Source organism: Poecilia mexicana, unplaced genomic scaffold (assembly GCF_051168715.1).
Source record: "Poecilia mexicana isolate PSO_F unplaced genomic scaffold, ASM5116871v1 scaffold_14, whole genome shotgun sequence".
Taxonomy (NCBI): Eukaryota; Metazoa; Chordata; class Actinopteri; order Cyprinodontiformes; family Poeciliidae; genus Poecilia; species Poecilia mexicana.
The window spans coordinates 18,368,361-18,388,370 of NW_028263383.1; the positions used below are offsets into that span (position 1 = coordinate 18,368,361).

The 20,010-nt window shown below is 39.5% G+C and overlaps 1 protein-coding gene across 1 annotated transcript; it reads right to left on the bottom strand.

The window, feature by feature from the left end:
• Nucleotides 1-1,234: 1,234 nt before the first annotated feature.
• Nucleotides 1,235-17,492, bottom strand: wnt11 (wingless-type MMTV integration site family, member 11). Its single transcript, XM_015006823.2, has 6 exons — nt 17,166-17,492; nt 15,311-15,480; nt 11,578-11,822; nt 8,414-8,691; nt 8,038-8,330; nt 1,235-2,174 (listed from the first exon to the last, which is right to left on the bottom strand). Exons 2-6 carry the CDS (start codon nt 15,391-15,393, stop codon nt 2,000-2,002), a joined length of 1,074 nt encoding a protein of 357 aa, XP_014862309.1. The 5' UTR covers nt 15,394-15,480; nt 17,166-17,492; the 3' UTR covers nt 1,235-1,999.
• Between the last annotated feature and the right edge of the window lie 2,518 nt (nt 17,493-20,010).

The following is a 20,010-nucleotide window of genomic DNA, read 5'->3' on the forward strand; positions in this document are numbered from 1 at the left end:
GGCTAAAGATGAGATAGTTGCTTTATTAATGGTTTATAAGAAGGTAAAACGTTCAGTAATCCAAACAGTCTGTCAGGTTAAACCCTTCAACTCAGTTACAAATCTTTTCATGTCTCATCACTGCAGAACCAGAAACCTCAGTGTATTTCATTGGGCTTTTGTGTGATAGACCAACATAAAGAAGTGAATAATTGTGAATAAAAAATGGTGGTGGCCCCTCTAAATAAATGGTTCGTTGTGCTAACTCATAAACATTAGCTCCGCTAACGCTAAAGTGCTACATCAACACGCTATTTAGCAGAAGCTAATGCTGAAGCGCTAACTTCAAATCAAATGATCTCACTCGAGCACCAGTTTAATTTTGACATTATAACTTACATGCTCTATATCTTTATATCACCGTCCACGTTTTATTTTGTTCCAGTACATTTCTTATTTGACATAAAGTCATATGGGGAAAAACAGAGAGAAATTGAGGAAACAGAAGAGCTGCATAAGCAGGATACATACTCTTAAAAAAGAAGAGCATGAATATAAACGTCTATGTGACCAAAACTTAAACACCGACATCAAACTTTATTTTAAATGGGAAATTTGCAAAACAGTCAAGGAAATTAGCGATTTTAGGATTTGTCCTGAAATTATATATTAATGGACGCAAAGAGCACTAAACGTTTTTAAAATTAGCAAAGGTGAAGAGAACAATTATGTCAGCTATTAGCGCTTTAGCGGCTTTTCTGCCGCATGGAGAGGGAAGCTGGTCAGAAGGAAATTTCCAGCAGGACAGCAATCTTAAGTATACATCAACTGTTCATAGAATCTCTCTGTACTGCGTGAGTGAGCCTGCGCTGATTAGAAAAGAAGAAAAGGCTTAAATGTCCCTCTCTAGATGTGCAAAACACGCAGAAAAATACCCCAGAAGATCTGCTGCTGCTGTAATTGTTCTGACGCAGAGAGAATTCATTGAAATCCAAACCACATTTTTCAGATTTTTATTTGAACCCATTTATCATTCTCCATCCACTTCACAATCATGCACTGCCTCGTGTTGGTCTCTCACATTAAAGTCCAGTAAATAATATTGAAGGTCAAGTGGTATGAATATGTCTGCGAGGAAATGCTGAGATGATCTGCTTTAATACAAAATATACTGCAGCTGCTTTAAATGGTATGAAACAACATGACTCTTAATGGTGTTTAATTTAAAATGCAAAGAGTCTGTGAGGCTATGGGATATTTTATAAATACTTATTTCTTTATTTCAGTATACAAAATAACAGTATATACACCCACGCAAAAGTGGTTTACAAAACCCATGAGTTACGCTCATATGCTCTGAAAAATAGAATATATTTTGATCTGCCTGCATGAAATTGAGATAATGCACCGTTTCACAAAGTTCTTTGATTTCTTCTCTCGTTCCACAGGGAATCAGGCACGTCATGGTCCAGGCGGGGCACGTGACGAGTCCCAGGCATCAACCACAGAAATGATCCGTGATTGAAAAGTATGTGAGGTTTTCCCTTTGTGTTCCTCTGTGGGGTATTGCTCCAGAGGAAAAGAAAAAAATAGTTTCGATAGTACCTAAAAAAAAAATCTGAATCCATGAGAGCCCTTTGATATCCAGGGAAGGAGGCCAAACATATCCTCCAGCATAAAATCCAATATCCAATATTATTTCTTTTTACTAGAGATATGTTTAAACTGGCTTTCCGTACCTCTGTCACAGGGTGAGGGGTTACGATTACTAACATGACAGCGGATAACACCCGTTAGGATGGTCCTCTTTCCACACTTTTCCCATCAACAAACCTTGAAGCCCAGTTGGAAGTTTTGGAGATGAAACGTGATACGGATACTGCACAAGAATATACCAACTCTTGTCGAGATACGCATGCTAAAGCTGAAGACTGGAGCCTTCTGGGTACTGTAGTGCTTTGGTTAATCTGTAGCCTGGGGAGGGAGAGAGGGCTCGACGGGGGGGGCGCCCGCCGGTGGATCACTTGCAGACGTATCTCTCCACGTTGCGCTCACATTTTTTGCAGGTCACGTAGCAACACCAGTGGTACTTGCAGTGGCAGCGTTCGACCAGCGTCTCCGTGTAGGGGTTGTAGCCGCGGCCGCAGCACATCAGGTCACAGCTGTCGCTGCCGACGGATGTTTTGTTGCACTGCCTGCAAAAACAAAAAATAAAATAAAATAAAAAAATGGGAAGACTCCCCCTCAGTGAAAATGTTTTAAAATGAAACATTTTCACATCTAAAATAGCAAAAATAAAAATACATTATGGCACAACAAATAAAAGCAAACTCAAAGAGTACTGACGGTACGTTTGGTTTTAGCAAACAATGACAGTACAACTACAAAAATAGCCTTTAACCAGGTATTAAACATACTTTTCATTAACGTTTCTGTTTTTAAAAGTAGTTTTTTAATGGTCTATGCACTATTCTAATTTTAAACGTTTTTATTGGCCGTAAGCAGAAAATTATTGTAATTAACATGCATAAAGACTGATACAGTCTCTGACATAAGTTAACTTTTTAATGTTTTAATTTATTGAATGGGTCTGATTGTATAAGCAGGTTTGTTTTAAGAATGCTTAACACGTCTGGTTAACAACAGTCACCCCACCGATGCCAACTTTGCAACTATTGTCGCTATATTTAGTCACTTTTCAAACAAACAAAAAAATCTGCGGCAGCCAAATTTGGTATTGGTTTAAAAAAAATCGGTATTCAGAAAACTGTAATCAGTGCAACCCCAGAAATCAACCCTGTTCCCATTTGAAGCCAGGGAAGAATAGCTTATAAGAGGTTGTACATGTTGGAAACATGCATCTCATTGTCTGCATGTTAGACTCGGCCCAGCATGGCTGTCTTAGACTTATAACAAATCTCAAAGCTCTCTCCACAGATTTTTTTTTCTCTGAGCTGGTCTCTACCAGAAGACTAAATCACAGATTTATAAATCCATTTTTGGAAATCTACGTACGTATCTGCTAAGCTAAATCGACCACCAGACGGTGAGGTTTTACCTATACCTTCTCGTGGTCCCGAGGGTCCAATCTGAACTGAGGAAGAGGTCTTTGCTACAAACTGCTCCTATGTTTGGAATCAATTACAGAACGTCTGAATTATAGCAGAAGCTGATCTCTGAACACTTTTTAAGGGGTTTCAAAGGATTGTACCTAAAAATGTTTCTGTCTTTGGAAAATAGATTTTTCTATCTCTAGTTAGAAAGAGGTGAATGAATGTTTTTTTTTTTAAATCCCTTTCAACCCAATTAATCCTTTCATAAATAATGGGCACTACAGTGGACAGCTGTCTAAAAGCCATGTTCTTGGGCTTCTTGTGGATTTTTATGTTTTAAATGACCAATGAAGTGGACGCTAATGCATCATAAAATACACTCTCAACTACTGGCCATCAGCTGCAAATACAAGAAATTATCTTTGTTAAATCCAATATGGCCGACAGACAAAAAAGCATGGCAACCGACCCGGTCCCTCCTTCTATTGTAGATGACTCTGGCAGGTAAAAAAAATTATTGTGACATCAGATAAGCCCTAAAGAACAACACTACTAATGTATGTTTCAGATAACAACTTTGTATTTGGAGAAAATTACAATTGATCACCTAAAAAAATAAAATGAAAACATTTTATTTATTTATTTTTCCTACCTTTTTTATGCCTTAAGAAAATAATTTTTAAAAAATTGGAAAAATATCCTGACACAAAGGATCATAATTCATGCATGACAGGGTTAATTTACACTGTAATTCTAAAAAAAACCCTCCTGCGCCCCCTTGCAGGCCCTTCAATAATCTTCTGAGAGGTTGTGACCGACTGTTGGGCTTTAACCTTTCGTGCTCTCCTTATTCCAGACATTTTTTTCGTCCATTTTGTTGTCTTTGAGCAATGGCTGCTTTGGCGCCTCTCATTCCAGAGGCCCGGAGGCATCCCGAATGAGCAAAGAATAGTCCTGTCATAAATCAAACGGGACACGACCCTCCCTTTCTTTGGCTCGCCCCTCCGAACGTAACTGTTTGGTTTTATGGTGGCGGGGTGTTAATGACCAGCCGGGTAAAAGAGCCTCTAAACTAATGACCGCTGCAGGAGGGAGGCAGGGAGAGCGAGGATTGAGAGCGTCAGGTTTGCTGCATCAGAGGGAGCCAGCGGCCCGCCACACTGGTCACGTTAGTAGAGTCAGGAGTAAGAGGACAAAACATCTGCATGGCTAGATGCAAACATCAGGATTCTGCTCAAGGTCAAAATATCAGGTCTTTCCAGGACATGACAAGCCAATGCAGCAAGTGATCCCATTTCAGCTATTGGGAATGCTGGCAGAATCCCACTTGGATTTTCACTAAGCAGGCGATAGTTTTTTTTTTTTTTTTCCTGGCAGAAAGGGAAGAACGAAGTTAACTATGGTGTTAAGAAAAGAAATACGCAGATTACTGCTGGCACGCTTGAAATCAGAAATTAGATGGCTACAGAGAGGCAGCAATTTCCTCTGGTGATTTTTTTATGTGGGAGAACACAAACTGTTTAATTCTGGACAATTTTAGCTTTGGTATCAATAGATGCCATCCAATATTATTATTATTTTTTCATGTATGTCCTCTTAACGGGGGCGTATTATGCAAAGTTGACTTTTTAGAGCGTTATGTCATTTTATAACGTTATTCCCTCTTCAAAAACTTAACTGGAGTTTTGCTCTGATACATTTGTGCATGTATCAGAAATCATTGAATCTCCCATGGCAACCAATCAGAAGTGCCTAAATGCCTGCTCATACAATGCTCCGCCTATTTACCCACAGGTTAGCAAACACCTGAGCTTATCATACAAACTACAACATTCCTAATAACAACTGCAAATGGCATCACAGAGAGGTATTGCTGTGCTGACATTTTAAAGATGGAGTGTCGGAAATAGTAGGAGCTTCTTAAAGAGACAGAGGCCAATTTCAAGGCGTCAGAAATGGCCGTAATATTTTAAAATAGTTTTTCTGTATAGACAGTATTTTCATAACAACTGAAGGTCACATAGTTAATTGATTGTGCTATAAAATGGCACTGTGTGTCTGGAAAATACATAATACCCCCTCTGTGCTTCAGACATCTGTCATAGGCCCAAATAAAGCAACACAGAACAAAAATCATTTAAAAAATATTTTACAGTCAAATTTTTAACTTCTCGGTGACCTTAGTCACTAAAATATCACTAAAAATCATGACACAAAAGTGAACTTTCCCAAGACCGGACTGCCCCCCAAAAACTCCCAGAACAATATCCATTGCTCTGCAGACCTCTCTGAAATAACATAGAACAACTAACTTTTAGCTGTGGCCTATTATATATGGTATCTGCAAGTTTCAGCAAGTCAAGTTTAAAACGTTTTTAGATCTTTTTAATGTTACCTTGAATGACAATCCTGCTGCATTACAATCAAGCCAAAATGCAAATTTCTGGGGTCTATTTGAGGCTCCTGGTGCTTTTTCACCACAGATTTCACCTGGCCTCAGAAGTCAAAAAACAAATGAATAAATGAATGAAATACAAAAAAACAATAACAGTTATAAGTGAAGTGCATTCTTCAAGTTCAGTTTCAGGATAAGAACTACTGGCTTTCTTTAAAATCTTAAAAACAAATCTCAGCTCAAGAAAACGAGAGCGTCACACATGCCCAACAGGTCGAGAATCAGCCAGTAACAACGTGGCAGTCATAGTGTAAACACTTGTGAGTATAAAGCATGATGTTATAAGCTGTGTTTCTGGTGTGTTATCACCATGCACTGCACTCTGAAAGTGTCCTCCACATTAAGCCGGTCCTCTGCTTATCTGTGATAAGTGGCACAAGACTGCAGGACTCATGATTTAACAGTCATGTGTTCTATGACATTTACAACAAAACAAATCTGTCAGCTGCTCAGACGGCCTAATATGGCAGTGATGGTGTCCGTACCAAGGTACCATCCTCTGCCTCCTGAAGGATGAAAGATTCATTGTGATCCGTAAAAAAAGGAAACAAAACGTCGACACAGGAGCCAATCTGGACTTTTTGCTTCCACTCCTTTGTTTGTAATCCTCTGCAACAGAGAGACGTTTAAATTAGCGACTTTTAATTAAATCTGTGATTCTACGGGTTCTCTCCTGCCTGATGTCTTCTCCGAAAACGAGCACGGCGTGGGTCCATCTTTATCTCTGGCCGCCGTTGGCTAGATCCCCGTTTCTGCCGCCCACTCAGAGCAGTATCAGCTCCAGGGGCCCTCGGCGCTAAGAATAACTCCATTAGTAATTGTTTTAGATAACAACACAAGCGCTCCATTCACAGTGGCCTTTTCAGCGGCACATGCTCAGACGGGGGGGCGGCGGGGATCGCAGACGGCACTCCGCTTTTTATCAGCCGGGCCTGGAAAATAAACGCCGCTGAAAGGCACGGCGGGCGGCGTTTCGCTGGAGCTCACTTCCTGGATGAGCAGACGTTCGGGACTGGTCATTTCCTCCTTTGTCTGGTGCTGATATGAGTCACGCTTACAAATCTAACCCAGAACCCATCGGAGGTTATGATGGATTTGTTTTTTATTTTTTTACCTCAAACATTGCTTTGAACAGTGACGCCTCCAGCAAAAAGCTGTGCTAAAAACTGTAGCGTTTATCTCCGGACCTCGTCAAGGTTCTTTGGGCGAGCTAAAAAACAAACGCTCGACGTGGTTAACGTTTCCACCGGGGAGTCCGAGACGGAGCCACAAAGCCGTACAGGCAAATCACGAGATTAAGAGTCGTGTTTTTATGTAATAAAGCTATAAGTGATAATGTTGTTATAGAAAATACATGTTAGACCTCCGTGTTCTTTTGTTTTTGTGGCGATAGAAGAGATGAAACAGCTGTGGGCGTGATTAAATCCCGAGGTTTTAGCCATAAATGTGATTATTTTACAGCATTTACACTGTGAAACCGTATTATAATCAGTTCAGTCAGAGGAGGCTTTTATTTCTTTCTTTCTTTTTCATTCTTTCTTTCTTTCTTTCTCTCTCTCTTTCTTTGCTTCTCCACAGATGGCTTTAATCAAGCGCTGATGGTTTAAAATCCATTATGATTCAAGTTAACATAAAATATGAACTGACTACTTCAAAGTGATATGACAAAATGATTATTTTGGAAAAATGCAGCCCATTAGAAATGCTTTGCTCTCTCCCTCCACAAAACTCCAAAGGTCCACAAGTTATCAAAAGGCTGGTGAGTTTTTATCCTGATCTGAAAAACACGCCTCTGCAGTTTCAGTCATTAACGGCTAAAGTTTTCATGTTGCGATGAAGGGGATAAAAGTTAGTTCCTGTGGATCAGTGAGTTGGTGCCAACACCGTCTCCCACCTGTTTTCTGAGCACTGCTGGTTAAAAACAACTCAGCCCTGATCGTTGGTTAGAAAAATGAGAAGAAAATAAATCAGCTGTTTGGAAACATTTCTTGATCGATACAAGCTAAGCAGATGGTTACAAAAATAGATTAAAAGACGCACATACAAAAAAAACAAATTCAAATTTATGCACTAATCAATACAGTGTAGGCTAATTTTTTTTTTTTTTTAGATTAACTGATTCGTATTTAGAAAGCAAAAGTTGCTTAATAGGAACATTTTATTTTATTTTTTTTAAATTTATTTTTACAAGACTTGGTGAAACTAAAGCTTTCTTTTTATCAGTAGTGCAAAATGTATTACAGTTTTGGCTTAATTACTGCTCTGGACATGTTATTTTTCAGCAAGTGCCTTTTTTTTAACAAATATACTGTAACTACAAATCAAATAATAGATTAGTTGATTATTTTAATCATCATGATTAAGCCGATTAATAGTTTTACTTTTCAGTTTAAATAAAAGCCTTTGGATCAGTACTTTAACACTTTATACTTTTGAGTAAATCAGATGGCACTGCTGCGACAATGACCCATTTCTACTGCGTAACGGTACGTGGAGCTGCACAGGTCGTTTTAGGAATGAAAGAGACAGAAACCCAAATGCTGCTCTTACCTGTCCTGCGTCCCAACAGAACCCAGTTTTTCGTTCTTGGTGCAGAAGTCAGGGGAGCTGTGCAAATAGATCATTTCATTCTCCCGCAGCGGCCTGACATCAATGTCTTTGGGGACAAGCTGCTTGCGCGTGCCCATGGTCCGGTAAACCACCTTGGTAGCAGACAGATACTTGGACTTCAGGTCCATGGCGATCTCCCTGAGGTCCTGGAGGCCTTTCCAGCAGGTCCTTATGGAGCAGGACCCAGAAACACCATGGCATTTACACTTCATCACCAGCGCCTCTCTCAGTGCCTGAACACCAACGAATCTGGATTAACTCACCACATCTAGAAAGAACAACTGAGCAGAACTCCTCCTCTCTAACACCCGCTTACCTGTCTCCCGACTTCGCTGTTGTGAAGCTGCATCAGCTTGTTGGCACTGGACCCGGAGCGCTTCATCTTCATGGGGGCGTCTGAAAACTTGGAGCCCATGAAGAGGCCATAGTTGAGGTTGTCGGCACAGCCGCCCCAGCGGTAGCCGGGCTCTGGGATCTCTGCGGGGATGGGGCCACACGAACACATCCGTAGATCCCCGGAGGTGCAGGCCTGGGCGATGGTGTGGCTGATGGTCGCCGCCGACAACGCGTACACAAAGGCGGCCTCCCTCGTTCCTGAGAGACGGATCAGAGTATTAGCAATAACGTTTGTGTGGCCTCTTTGGCCACAAATGGACCTAATGTTTTTACCTGTTTTTTAACTTTTATTTTAATATCATGATTTAGGGCTTAAACAATTAATTGTGATGAATCAGTTATTGAAATAATCGTCAACTAATTTACTAATCGATTGACCACTAGCTGCATTGAGATATCAGCACATTCAGATCAGTAATTTGAAAAATATATGCATATATATTTTGCATTTACAATAAATCATTTTTGACTGCACACATGTTCTATCCAAACCCCTCAAGTGGAACAGTTTTAATTTCACCTGCCACAGCATTTTAGGCAATAAAATGTTTATCTTCTTCTCTTGAATTATTTGGTTTATTGTATGTGTTTCTAATATATTATATATTATATAAAAAAGGCATAAGTGGTTAAATGGAAAATTTAACTAATATCTTTACCGATTTATTGTCTCGACTTCTAAAATAATCGTTAGTTGCAGCCCAAGTCATGTCACAAACGTCCAGCAACTATTTACTCAAAAGTACAAACTTGGGCTTTAAAGTTTTTGTATTTGTTGCTAAAAATAGATTAAAAACATTTTCTGGACCAACAAATTATAAAACATTTGACCCAGAAAGTTCTGAAACAGAACAACTTCCCTGTATTAGGAGAAAATACCCTTTTTTCTACCTACAATAATTTTTTTCTTTTCCACTTTGTTTCAGTAAATTATTGAATTTGCATTTAATTGTTCAGAAGATAAGAAAATAATAGACAATAAAATTATTCAGTGCCCTCAAGTTTACAAAAACTTGTACACCCTGACATAGGGAGACACGTTTTATTTGAAAAAGTCATCACACTCCTGCAACATTTTCACATTGTGTTAACTCAACAACCACTACCATCAATTATTTTTATTGCAAGAAGAAAAACACAAATGAGAAGCAAATAATTATGCTGGATTTAAAAATGGCTGCAAAAGGGGATAGAGCTCCACCTTCCAGCAGGACAACAACTACTGACATGCAGTAAGAAAATATATTTGAATCAATCCATGCTCAGGTGTTACGATGACCTCATCAACGTTTATTCACAGACTCTCCTGCCAGCTTGACTGAGCTTGAGGTTTGATTAGGTACAAAATTCAGTGCCTAGATGTGCACAGTTGTTAGAGACATACACTAAAAGACCTGCAGCTGTAAATGCAACAAAATGTGGTTCTACCATGAGTTGACTGAGCTGGGGTGTAAAGTCAAATGCACACCACACTTTTCAGATTTCACTCTTAGGAAACTGATGTGTCAAACTCACAGAAAAGGGGCCAAATCGGGCCCACCATAACTTTTTATGTGGACCTCTTTGTGCTAGAGACTTCAAAAAAACAGTTGTGTGCTTAAACATCATTTTATGAATGAAATCAATGTTTTCATCTTCAATAAGTTTCTATTTTCATGAATATTTAATTCTAAGAACTCATCAAACAGAGGCAGCTATTTATTAACAGTCTAACAGTTAGTTAATGGGTTTTATAGATACAATTTGCCGCAGCCGACTGTTTAAGGTCATTCACAATCTTGATTTGATCCAAAATGAAAATGAGTCTGACACCCCTGACTTAAGGCCTGCCTCTGCAAGGCTCTGTATAAAAACAATTAAAAGCATTACATTGCAGCTTTCATCACGATTCACTCATTTAAAGATGCTCACAAGATTCACTCATTTAAAGATGCTCAGATGAAAATATCAAGGAAAAAGGATAAAAAGCCCACTTTTGATTGCCATATTTAAACCCGCTCTGCTTCTTATTCTGCCTCTCTAATGTCTGTTCTAACTTTTCTTATGTGCTTTCTTTGGTTTTGTTAGAGCAAAAAAGCAGAGACCTGCATGCACAACCACCGGTTCTCATGCTGTAATGTAGAGTGAGCGCCGATGTGATTGGCAGTGACGTGCGCACACATTATGTCAAAGCATGGGAGCAATCGGAGGTACGGGAAGAAATCACGGTTAGATCAAAGCCAGGCCCGGTCAGCGATGAGCCATTTCCTGTCCGGTGCAGACTGCTCGTTTACCCCAAGGCAGCCATGTCCTGTTCAATGAGCGCTGTACGCCCCAAAACGCCTCCTCGCTTTTCCCGACGCGCCGTCCCTGAAACTACCACTGACTGTTTCAAGGTTCTCTGGCGATGGGAAACTGCTGGATCAAACTGCAGTTCAAGCAGGCATGCGGCCTGAGAAAACTGAGCCTTTCAGACATACCAAGCCAAATTACCACACCAAGTAACAGCCTCGGTTCAATTCCTTTCTAGGGGTTCTTCGTGTTAAAGCGATGGGAATTATTTTCCTGGCAGCAAAATTATACGGCGATCATGGAAAACGTGCTTTTAATCCAAACGAGTCTGGCTTTAAATATTTGCTTTGATTTGGAACAGGGGCTGGGCGATGTGGACTTAAAATTGTATCACGATATTTTGTGGTACTATTGTGATAATGATAAAATTGACGGAAATAAGAATTTATTCATTCTCTTTTAGGGGAACTTTAGCTGTGACTGCATGGCGCAGCAATCAGAGCTCCACAAACACAAATACTGCTCTCGAAAAAATGTGTGATGTGCTTCTTTAGGACACCAGTCAAAGAAAGAAGTATGATTACTGTCACTAAATGCACATAGTAATTTAATTTAATCATATTTTCCAAATTTATTGATGTTTATTGATAATCTCAATGAAAAAAACTGTGAAGAAAATAGTAAAACTAATAATATGGGCAATAATTTGAACTTATCACGATAAGTGATAAACGATACGATAAATGCCCATCCATGTTTGAAACACAGCGGTTTCTCTCTCTCTCTCTCTCTCTCTCTCGATGCCAGCCGTACCTCTCTCCAGGTCCGGCCGATACTTGGTGGCGTTGACGGGGATTTCGATGGAGGAGCAGTTCCAGCGCATGTCGGCGAACGTCTTCTGACACGTTTTCTTGACTTCGCGGGCGGCTTGGATGATGGTCTGCATGAGCTCCAGGTTGCTGCGGCACAGCTGCGCCTGGGAGGACACCATGCCGGGGAGCAGCTTGCAGTGCTGCGTCTGGTTGACGGGTCTAGAGGCGGGTGTGTGTGACAGCGCTCTGCAAACAGCCAGAGAAAAAAAAAAACAAACGCACTTTCAGTCAGTGTGTTCTCGTGATACGCTCCGTGTTAAGCCTGAAATGTTAGCGCATTTGGCCGGAAGATAAAAAACGATGATGTTGTCGTTTTGAGACCATTTTTCTAGCTCTTAAAATAATAATAATAATGGCATATTGATGCAAGTACACCTCTCAAAGGTTGAAAAAAAGAACATTGATTTCTGACATTTATTTCTGAAACTGGTAGACATTTTAAACATCCAAAGCAAATACATGAAACAACCGAAAGAATAAGTACAATTGATTATGGAGTAAAAACAATACAAAATTGCCCTTTAAAACATGAGGCTCAGCCAGGGAAAACTGGCAAAACTGCCTGTTTGGACTTTTGTAAAACCAAAACAAAATGTGAAAACTTTGTACCATGTGAAATGTTTGCAGCATTTTTCAAAAATGGCGGCTTTTTAATAACATTAAAGTGGAGCATCTCTTTAAAGATTAAGCAAACGAGACAAACAAGCACGCAAATGTAAATGATTGCTCTCATTTTAATTTATAATGGGATTAACTGATTTATAGCTTATTGTTGACTGGATTACTCCGCATATTTTGATTATGGTGATGGTTAAAATATATTGATTGCTTGATGTGCGAAAGTATTACTTTTATGAGGATAAAACTGCGAGATTTATTCCTTTCATTGTGCCAAGTGTTTGATTTCTGTCTTTGCCTGCACTTTAACCCCTGCTCTGTCACGCACAGACAGAAAAGCACGGGTCTGTCACACCCTGCAAAGTAAAGTCAGATGCATATTCATAATATACAAGTGACTTCGTCTTGGCGCAGGCATTTTCTTTTGTTCAAACACTGAAGATGTGCCAAAAAATTAAAAAAAAATGTGAAAGAAAACATCCAGAGAAGCTCCCAGCGCAGGAAGTGTGGTCCTCTGCGGCTTCAGTCTGACATGAATCAGCAGAGCACAGACAATGAGAAGTTGGACGGATTCGGTTTGCAACGATCTCAGACATTAAAGCAGGTTAGGGACCGAGCTCGCAGCGCCTGTTCCGCATTAGAGGGGCCGCCGCTATGTGCCTGGCGATTTGGTGCGACTGAGCCGGGCTCGAACCGAGCCAGCACTCGCAGGTGTTTACAGCTGCATCTGTTTTGAGTTGTGCTGCTGAGCGCAATCGGGGCTCTGCAGCTTTCCCACTTAGATTCACCACATGGCATTCAGGCTTCTGACCGGCACACCTGCTGAGGTGTTGCCAGCGCGTCCTGCAGCCACGGGGAACGCACAACGGCGAGGATTCACGACAAACACACACAGTGAAGCAGGAATCAATCAGCCGGTGATTGAAACTGGAAGTAACGCATGTTTTGATGCATGAACTGATGCATATTTTCTAGTTTTGTTTTGTTGTTTTTCTGTTGAAACAAATTTTACACAATACCAAAGTTCTACTCGGCATCCCCAGAGTCAGAGCCAAGCAGGTAGTGTTCAGTTTTTAAGGTTCACTAATAGAAAATAGCAAAACTGTCGAAACACTGAGTTATTTTAAATCGAAGCTTTCCCCTTCATTTGTGATAACTGGAACGTTGATCAATATATATCTTTAATATTTTATTTAGGGGTTATATCAATTATCATGACAGATTTGTTGTCATGATAAGAATTTTGATTTATTGTTGTCACGAGAAATTCCAGTTAATGTAAATGTTTTGTTTTTTTTACTGTTTTTTCGCGAGAGCATCAACAAATATCGGTAAATTCGAAAATATGATTACATGACGTTTCTATGTGCAGTGTAGTGATATAAATCACACGTCTCTGTGTGGCGTCCTGAAGAAGCTTATTTCAAATAGGAATATTTTTCAGGAGAAATATTTGTGGCGCTGTGAAAGCCGTACCACGCAGTTACCTAAAAAAAAGAAGTAACAAACAGCTTTACTCATCACTTTTATTGTTATTTTTTATTATTATTATTATAAGTCAACCTCCCTCACCGCTAATTTGATTCTGATTATTTTTTTGGCGTTTGTGATGATGTCATTTGTCAAAATATAATGTTTTATTCTGGTTTCATAATTGGTGAAACTAGCAAAAAACATGCATTATGTTCTTATGACGTAAAGCACTTTAACCTGCCTTGTTGCTGAAGTGTGCTGTACAGATAAACTTGACTTGAAAAGTTATATTTTCAAAACTGTGAAACCTGTTTCAGTCTTTCAGACTTTCAGCGCTTTTCCCAACTCTGTGGAGAGTAGAGCTGTGCTTCCCTCCCCAACCCGTTGCTGCACACGTTTCCCCTCACTTTAAGACAGATTCAGATCGCTTAATCTGTCAGTTTCAAACAAAACCAACTAGCCTCATTATCAAGGTAGTGCTGCCTTAAAACCACGGCTGTCAAGCTAAAGCAGCAAAAAGTGTGACTAGTAGAGCGGCCAAAAACACACACAGCAAAACGAGACCGTATTCTGTGCAATAAGCAGTTAAAAATACATTTTTCATTTTGCTTAAGTCTACACATTAAAATCATAACGGCACCAAACGTAATAATAAATAAGTTGTCTTCTTTCAGAAGCAGTGTGAAATTTTTTTGGCCCTTTATTTAAATAAAGTGATTTAGTCATGCTATAAACATCCTTTTTTTATTATTTTAAAAATCTTTATTGTACCACAACTTTACGTTGTCGTGTTTTCACTTAAGGTTATCAAACCAGCTCATTTTACACAAATGAGTTTATATGCATTAAAGTTATCCGGGAAAATACACAGAATGAAAAAGAGCGGGTTTGAGCTGCAACAAAATCAGAAATCACATCAGTGCATCTCTGTAAACTCTGCAAAAAAGAAGAAGAAAATAGCAAACGTTCACCTCAAACATAAACTAAATCTAAAATAGCAAACTGGGAATTTTATGGACTTTCCAAACCTCTTGTGAAAATTGGTTGTTTGCTTTCACATTACAGCAAGTAAAAGCAATCAGCCTCGGCATTGCGTCTTCCAGCTACAGCGAGCCATTTTTTATAATTTGAGGCCTAACTAGACTACACACAGAAAGCGGTGACACCACCGCGGCGCCAACTCATTTTGCCCTCCTGCTCTTCTTCTGCCGCCAGAATTCGTCACGTTCGCCGTCTCCGATGTGAAAACGTGCGACATAAATTGTGTAAGATTTTACTTTAGGCCGCATTACAAGTAATGAAACAATTACGATTTCCTTTGTAATTTCGATAACCAGCGGCTCAGTCGCTCTCCCCCCGTCATCGAATACAAACACACGGAAAACACAGTGGAAATTCACGGAAAGCTGGTGTCTGTTTCCAAGCTGCCGTGAGCTTTTCCACTTTCCGAAAACATCCAGCAAACAAAGTTCCAAATCTTCAGTGAAAACAGTTTACACGTTAAGCTGGTGGGGGAAAAAACAAAAAAACACACACACTTTCTGCTTATGGAACAAGACGGTAGGATTGTAGAGGATACTTACAGCCATTTGATGCCCGAGCAGACCTGAGACAGCAGCAGAGCAGTGAGCACACCGAGAGGCAGGATGTGAGAGCTGCTCCTCATGATGGCTTCCAGTTCACACGGGACGCAAACACAAAGAGCTCACACTCAGAGGTCAACGCGCATGGCCCGGCCCACAGTCACAAAGTCCTGCAGCAAATCAGGAGAATATCAGTGCAACGCACACAAGAAATTCAGCATGAGATGTAAAACGCAACTTCAACTTGAAGAATTCACATTAGGATAAATTTAACTAAGTGCATTAAGTCGTACTATTTTCCATTTGGATTATTTTGCCTTTTTATTTTCAGGCTTAATTTTACTTGGTGAAATCCGTCTCTAAAATATCAAGGGGTGTTGACATGGGAAACAGAGAGAAGAGCAAAAACTACATAAATACAGCAAATATGGGGAAAAATTTCTCAAGGCAGAGTCCACTAGCAGCTGTTGTAGGCCAAGTATTCAATCATACAGCACGGAAAATCCTCTGCCGGAGCTCGTTCCAGCCAATAAACACAGGGAAAACAAAAGCAACAGCAGTGAAACTTAAAGACAAGGGAACGGTTTGCATTTTCACAAAAATCTTTATTCTGCAACAGTAAACATGCTCAAAACGGCACAACCAAAAATAATAAACTGACTTTACTGTTTACATAATCTAAAACTGAACACAAACAAATAGTGTCATACTTTAATTTTTCTACTCATTCTAATTAAGGGAATCTGCAGTGTGGGATTGTTCCGTACCATCACGCCATGTATATTCAGTTTATTTTCACTCCTTTAATTCAATTTATTGTCACAAGGAAAGATGTGAGAAGCTCCAGATCAGGATCACATTAGCAAGACAGCAGCTCAGATCAAGGCAGTGATTTGTGTAGAGAGAGGGGGACGGGGCAGATCCTCTGAGGCCTGATCTGATAAAAACAGCCACTGATAAACTCAAAGCCTTTGAAGAGAGCGCGTGAAACGTGCACGCCGCTGATAAGTCGCGCACGTAAAGCGCGAGGTCCGCAGCTCGGCGCTGATTGGTTGGAGTCTCTTTGGAAGCTATTTTAACTAAATTGGGTGATATTAATTGTAGCCTTGGTGTAGATTTATGTGTGTGTGTTTGTGAGAGTGTGGGAGCAGCTATTCAAGCTCTGCAGGTTTTCACTGTGAGGTAAATACAATACAATCTTTAGCTAATCGATGGACAACGAGAAATCCTCGAGGAAAGCCTATTTGAAGCTTTTACGTTTTAAATGACGTTCCGACATTTACATGTGACCAAGACTGACCCAATAAGGTAGCTCCTGTTTAAAAGGTAGGTCTGCACACACACACACGCACACACACACTCTCTCTCTCACACACACAGAGGGAGAGAGAGAGGAAAGTTTTTCTTTTCAGTCTACATTCTCTGTTTAAGCGTAGTTAAAATATCTAGGATAAACAATTGGAGACTAGCTAAGTAGGCTGTATTACTTTTAAAGGAAAGATGCATTTTTTTTGTTTCGTGTTTTTTTTTTTTTTTTTTTTTTGGTCATTTTAACAGTTTTAACTACATTTTAAAAGTTAATGAACGAATCAAAATGTAATTAAAAATACTTTTTAGGACAAAACATTCCGTCGAAGCAGACCAAATATTTCTACCGAAAGACTTCAAATCACCTCCATCTGAATGTCTCATCACCTACCATAAAATGATAAACTGCAGGTTGCCGCCGCGACAACAAGACCTTATTACAGCCTACGGTTCCGCCGATGCTGTTTAGCAGCGCATTATTTAAACCGAACACCGCGCTGTGAAGCAGCAGCTGAACTTTTCCTCCAGCCGTGTCTCCGCGGCTCACCTTTACCGCGCCGCTCCACAAGTCCGCACAAGCAGCCAGGAGGGGAAAAAAAAGTTAAATCTCAGCGGGTCGCGTTATCCTTCAGGTCAGCTGTCCTGGTTCCTATCAGCCGGAAGCTTTAGTAAAATCCAAGACGGGGCGGTGGATCGGCTCCGGACAGGTACGCATGGTGTGTGAGAGCGGTGTCCGGCCAGCAGCCTGTGTGTGTGTGTGGGACAGACAGAGAGGCTGGAGTGGAAGTGAGCTGAGTGGGGGCAGACTGAGCTCTAAAATACCCCTGCCCCGCTTTGATCTCACTGCTGATGTCAGAACCGCATTAGCATAAGAACGCGGGCTGCACCGGTGTTTGGACCCGGAGCGAAACACCTTCATATTCCCACAGGGAGCTGGAGAGGACAGACTTCCAGTCAGCCCCTGATGATAAATAGTCCGTTCACGTTTCTGCTCAGTGACATCTTTATGGTTTCTCTGGTTTTATTAACAAACGCCAGTAAAAGTCCATTACAGATCCCTGCGAGGATATTTAGTGGTGTCTTATCGAGCTTTGCATTATGTCACCACTAAGATATTGTCTTGTAAATGTAAATGTTATTTATATATGATGCATTAGATCAGAATCTTATTTTTTACTCTTAAAATGACACACCTGTAGAGGTTTAATCTTAAGGTCCTCTTCGGGGAATAAAAGCAAATGAACGTTTTGCAAGACTACTAAGTTTTAATGATTTATTTGTGAAAACCCTGCTGGGACTTAAGTATTATAGTAAAGAAAGGGGGAAACTTTTGTCTATTTTATGTTGCATCACAAAGGCATCCGAGTCCAAAGAGTCCGCCGAGCCGATCCAGAAGTCCTGTTATTGTTCCGAGCACTGAAGCTCAGTAAATCCACTCAAATCTCAGATCAGTTGTTCTCAAACTGTTAAGCTTATGACTTGCAAAATGTCAGAGGACAACACTCATTACTCTGAGAATCAGTTAAACGTTTTATTTATTTCTGCAGGGATACAAAGACAGCAAAGCCAATATATTGTTTTATCCACCCTGAAGCGGTTTTCTGTCTCTTCTAACATTTTTAGCCGGAATATGTATTACCAACTGTTATTTTTATTATTTTCTAGGATTGTCATTCCACATTTATACCCAGTCTCAACTTTGCGAACCAATGCCTTAGACGACCAGGGTAACTAACGCCTTGTACGGGGACTAAAACTGTCTAACAATATGTTTTGTCTTTTCAACTGCCAGTCAAAAAATATATATTTATGCAGTTTTACTGTCAGGCTGTGTAATGGTTCATTTCTCATTCTCTACTTTTATCATATTCTCATGGTTTGATAATTCTGGAAAAAAAAGAAGCAGCAACAATTATTCCTATAAATTGATAAAAGAGTACTTTTTACGTAAAGGTTTCTATAAAAATTTATTAGTTTATATTTTTTTACTATTTTGATACACATAGTCAAACATATATCAGGTTTTCTTATGATTGCAAACATTTCCAAAGAGCCAAATTATATCTTTCTCTTTCTTGCAGACAAGATAAAAATGTTCTCTTACAGTCAGCTGACCAGCAGTGCACAGCAACAGGTGGTGCTGTGTTACTTTGTGCTCCATACAGTTGGAGAATTTTCTGGGGACTCTTGGCATCTTATTTATGCTATAAATTGTATGAATAGTATAATAAAAAATAGTACTCCAGTTTTCAAACCATAACAACTTGATAGAGGTAACGAGACGATTCCTATTAACTTGACATGCAGTTTATCTATTTTATTTTACATTACATCCGAATCCAGAGCGGGAGTAGTGGTGAACAAAAGTACCGTTGTTGTTCCAAACACCAAACTCAGACAATGAATGTAGTCAGATCATATATATACATGGTCGAGCCTTGAAGGGTTACCGAAACTCTCTAATAACTCCTATCATTAATGTCTTTTTTTAATTTACTATTTAAAAAATATTTTTACATTTAGACTTTGTGGCATTTCTGGATTCTCTGAACACATACGAAACAAATGAACGAACTCAGGGACTCGGCTTTTCTAAATCGTCTTTACTTTCCCAAAAGCCCGTCGCAATGAGCAATTAATTACATGATGAACTCAAATGAGCTCGGTAATTTCCAGTCTAATGATTAGTATTTTTTAAAGTGTTTAGAAACTTCATAATCCATTTTATTTATGATTTCGGTTGTGTGTGTGTGTGTGTGTGTGTGTGTGCGTGTTTTTTTTTTTGTTTTTTTTGCTTTTTGTTGTCGTGTTTCATCATAGATGTTCAAAATGTCATACAGTTTCAGTGTTAAATGTTCTGTACCAAATTAAAGTGTATTAATCTTTGAGAGGGCAAACTTGCATTATTATGCCATGATTATTATATTAATTCAAAATGTTCAATGTTCTCAAAACTACAATATTATCATTTATTGAAATATTTTCTGGGACAATTTCTCATCCAGCAAAATGTATTATCATAGCAGGCCAATTTTCAGATGTAATCAAGTAAAAAAATGTAAAGCTAATATAGAAACATAAATACAGATTATGCCAACTGAGATTAATTTTCTCCAAATTTTTCAAACCCAAGCTATTTGAAAATATAAAACGACGTTCTCGAGTTCCTCGCAGGACGACGCACATCTTTCTTTAATCATTTCGGACACCATATATAACAGTTACAGTATATGCGCCGTAATGCAGTGTGACAGGATATTGTGGTCCGTCCACATTTAGACACACAAACACTCTCTAACACATGTTCTGTTAAAAATCTTTTTTTTTTTTTTTTTAAAAAAGGAGCAGAAAAGCTTCCTAATGTTACATAGCTTTCCTGCTCGGTCTGTTTT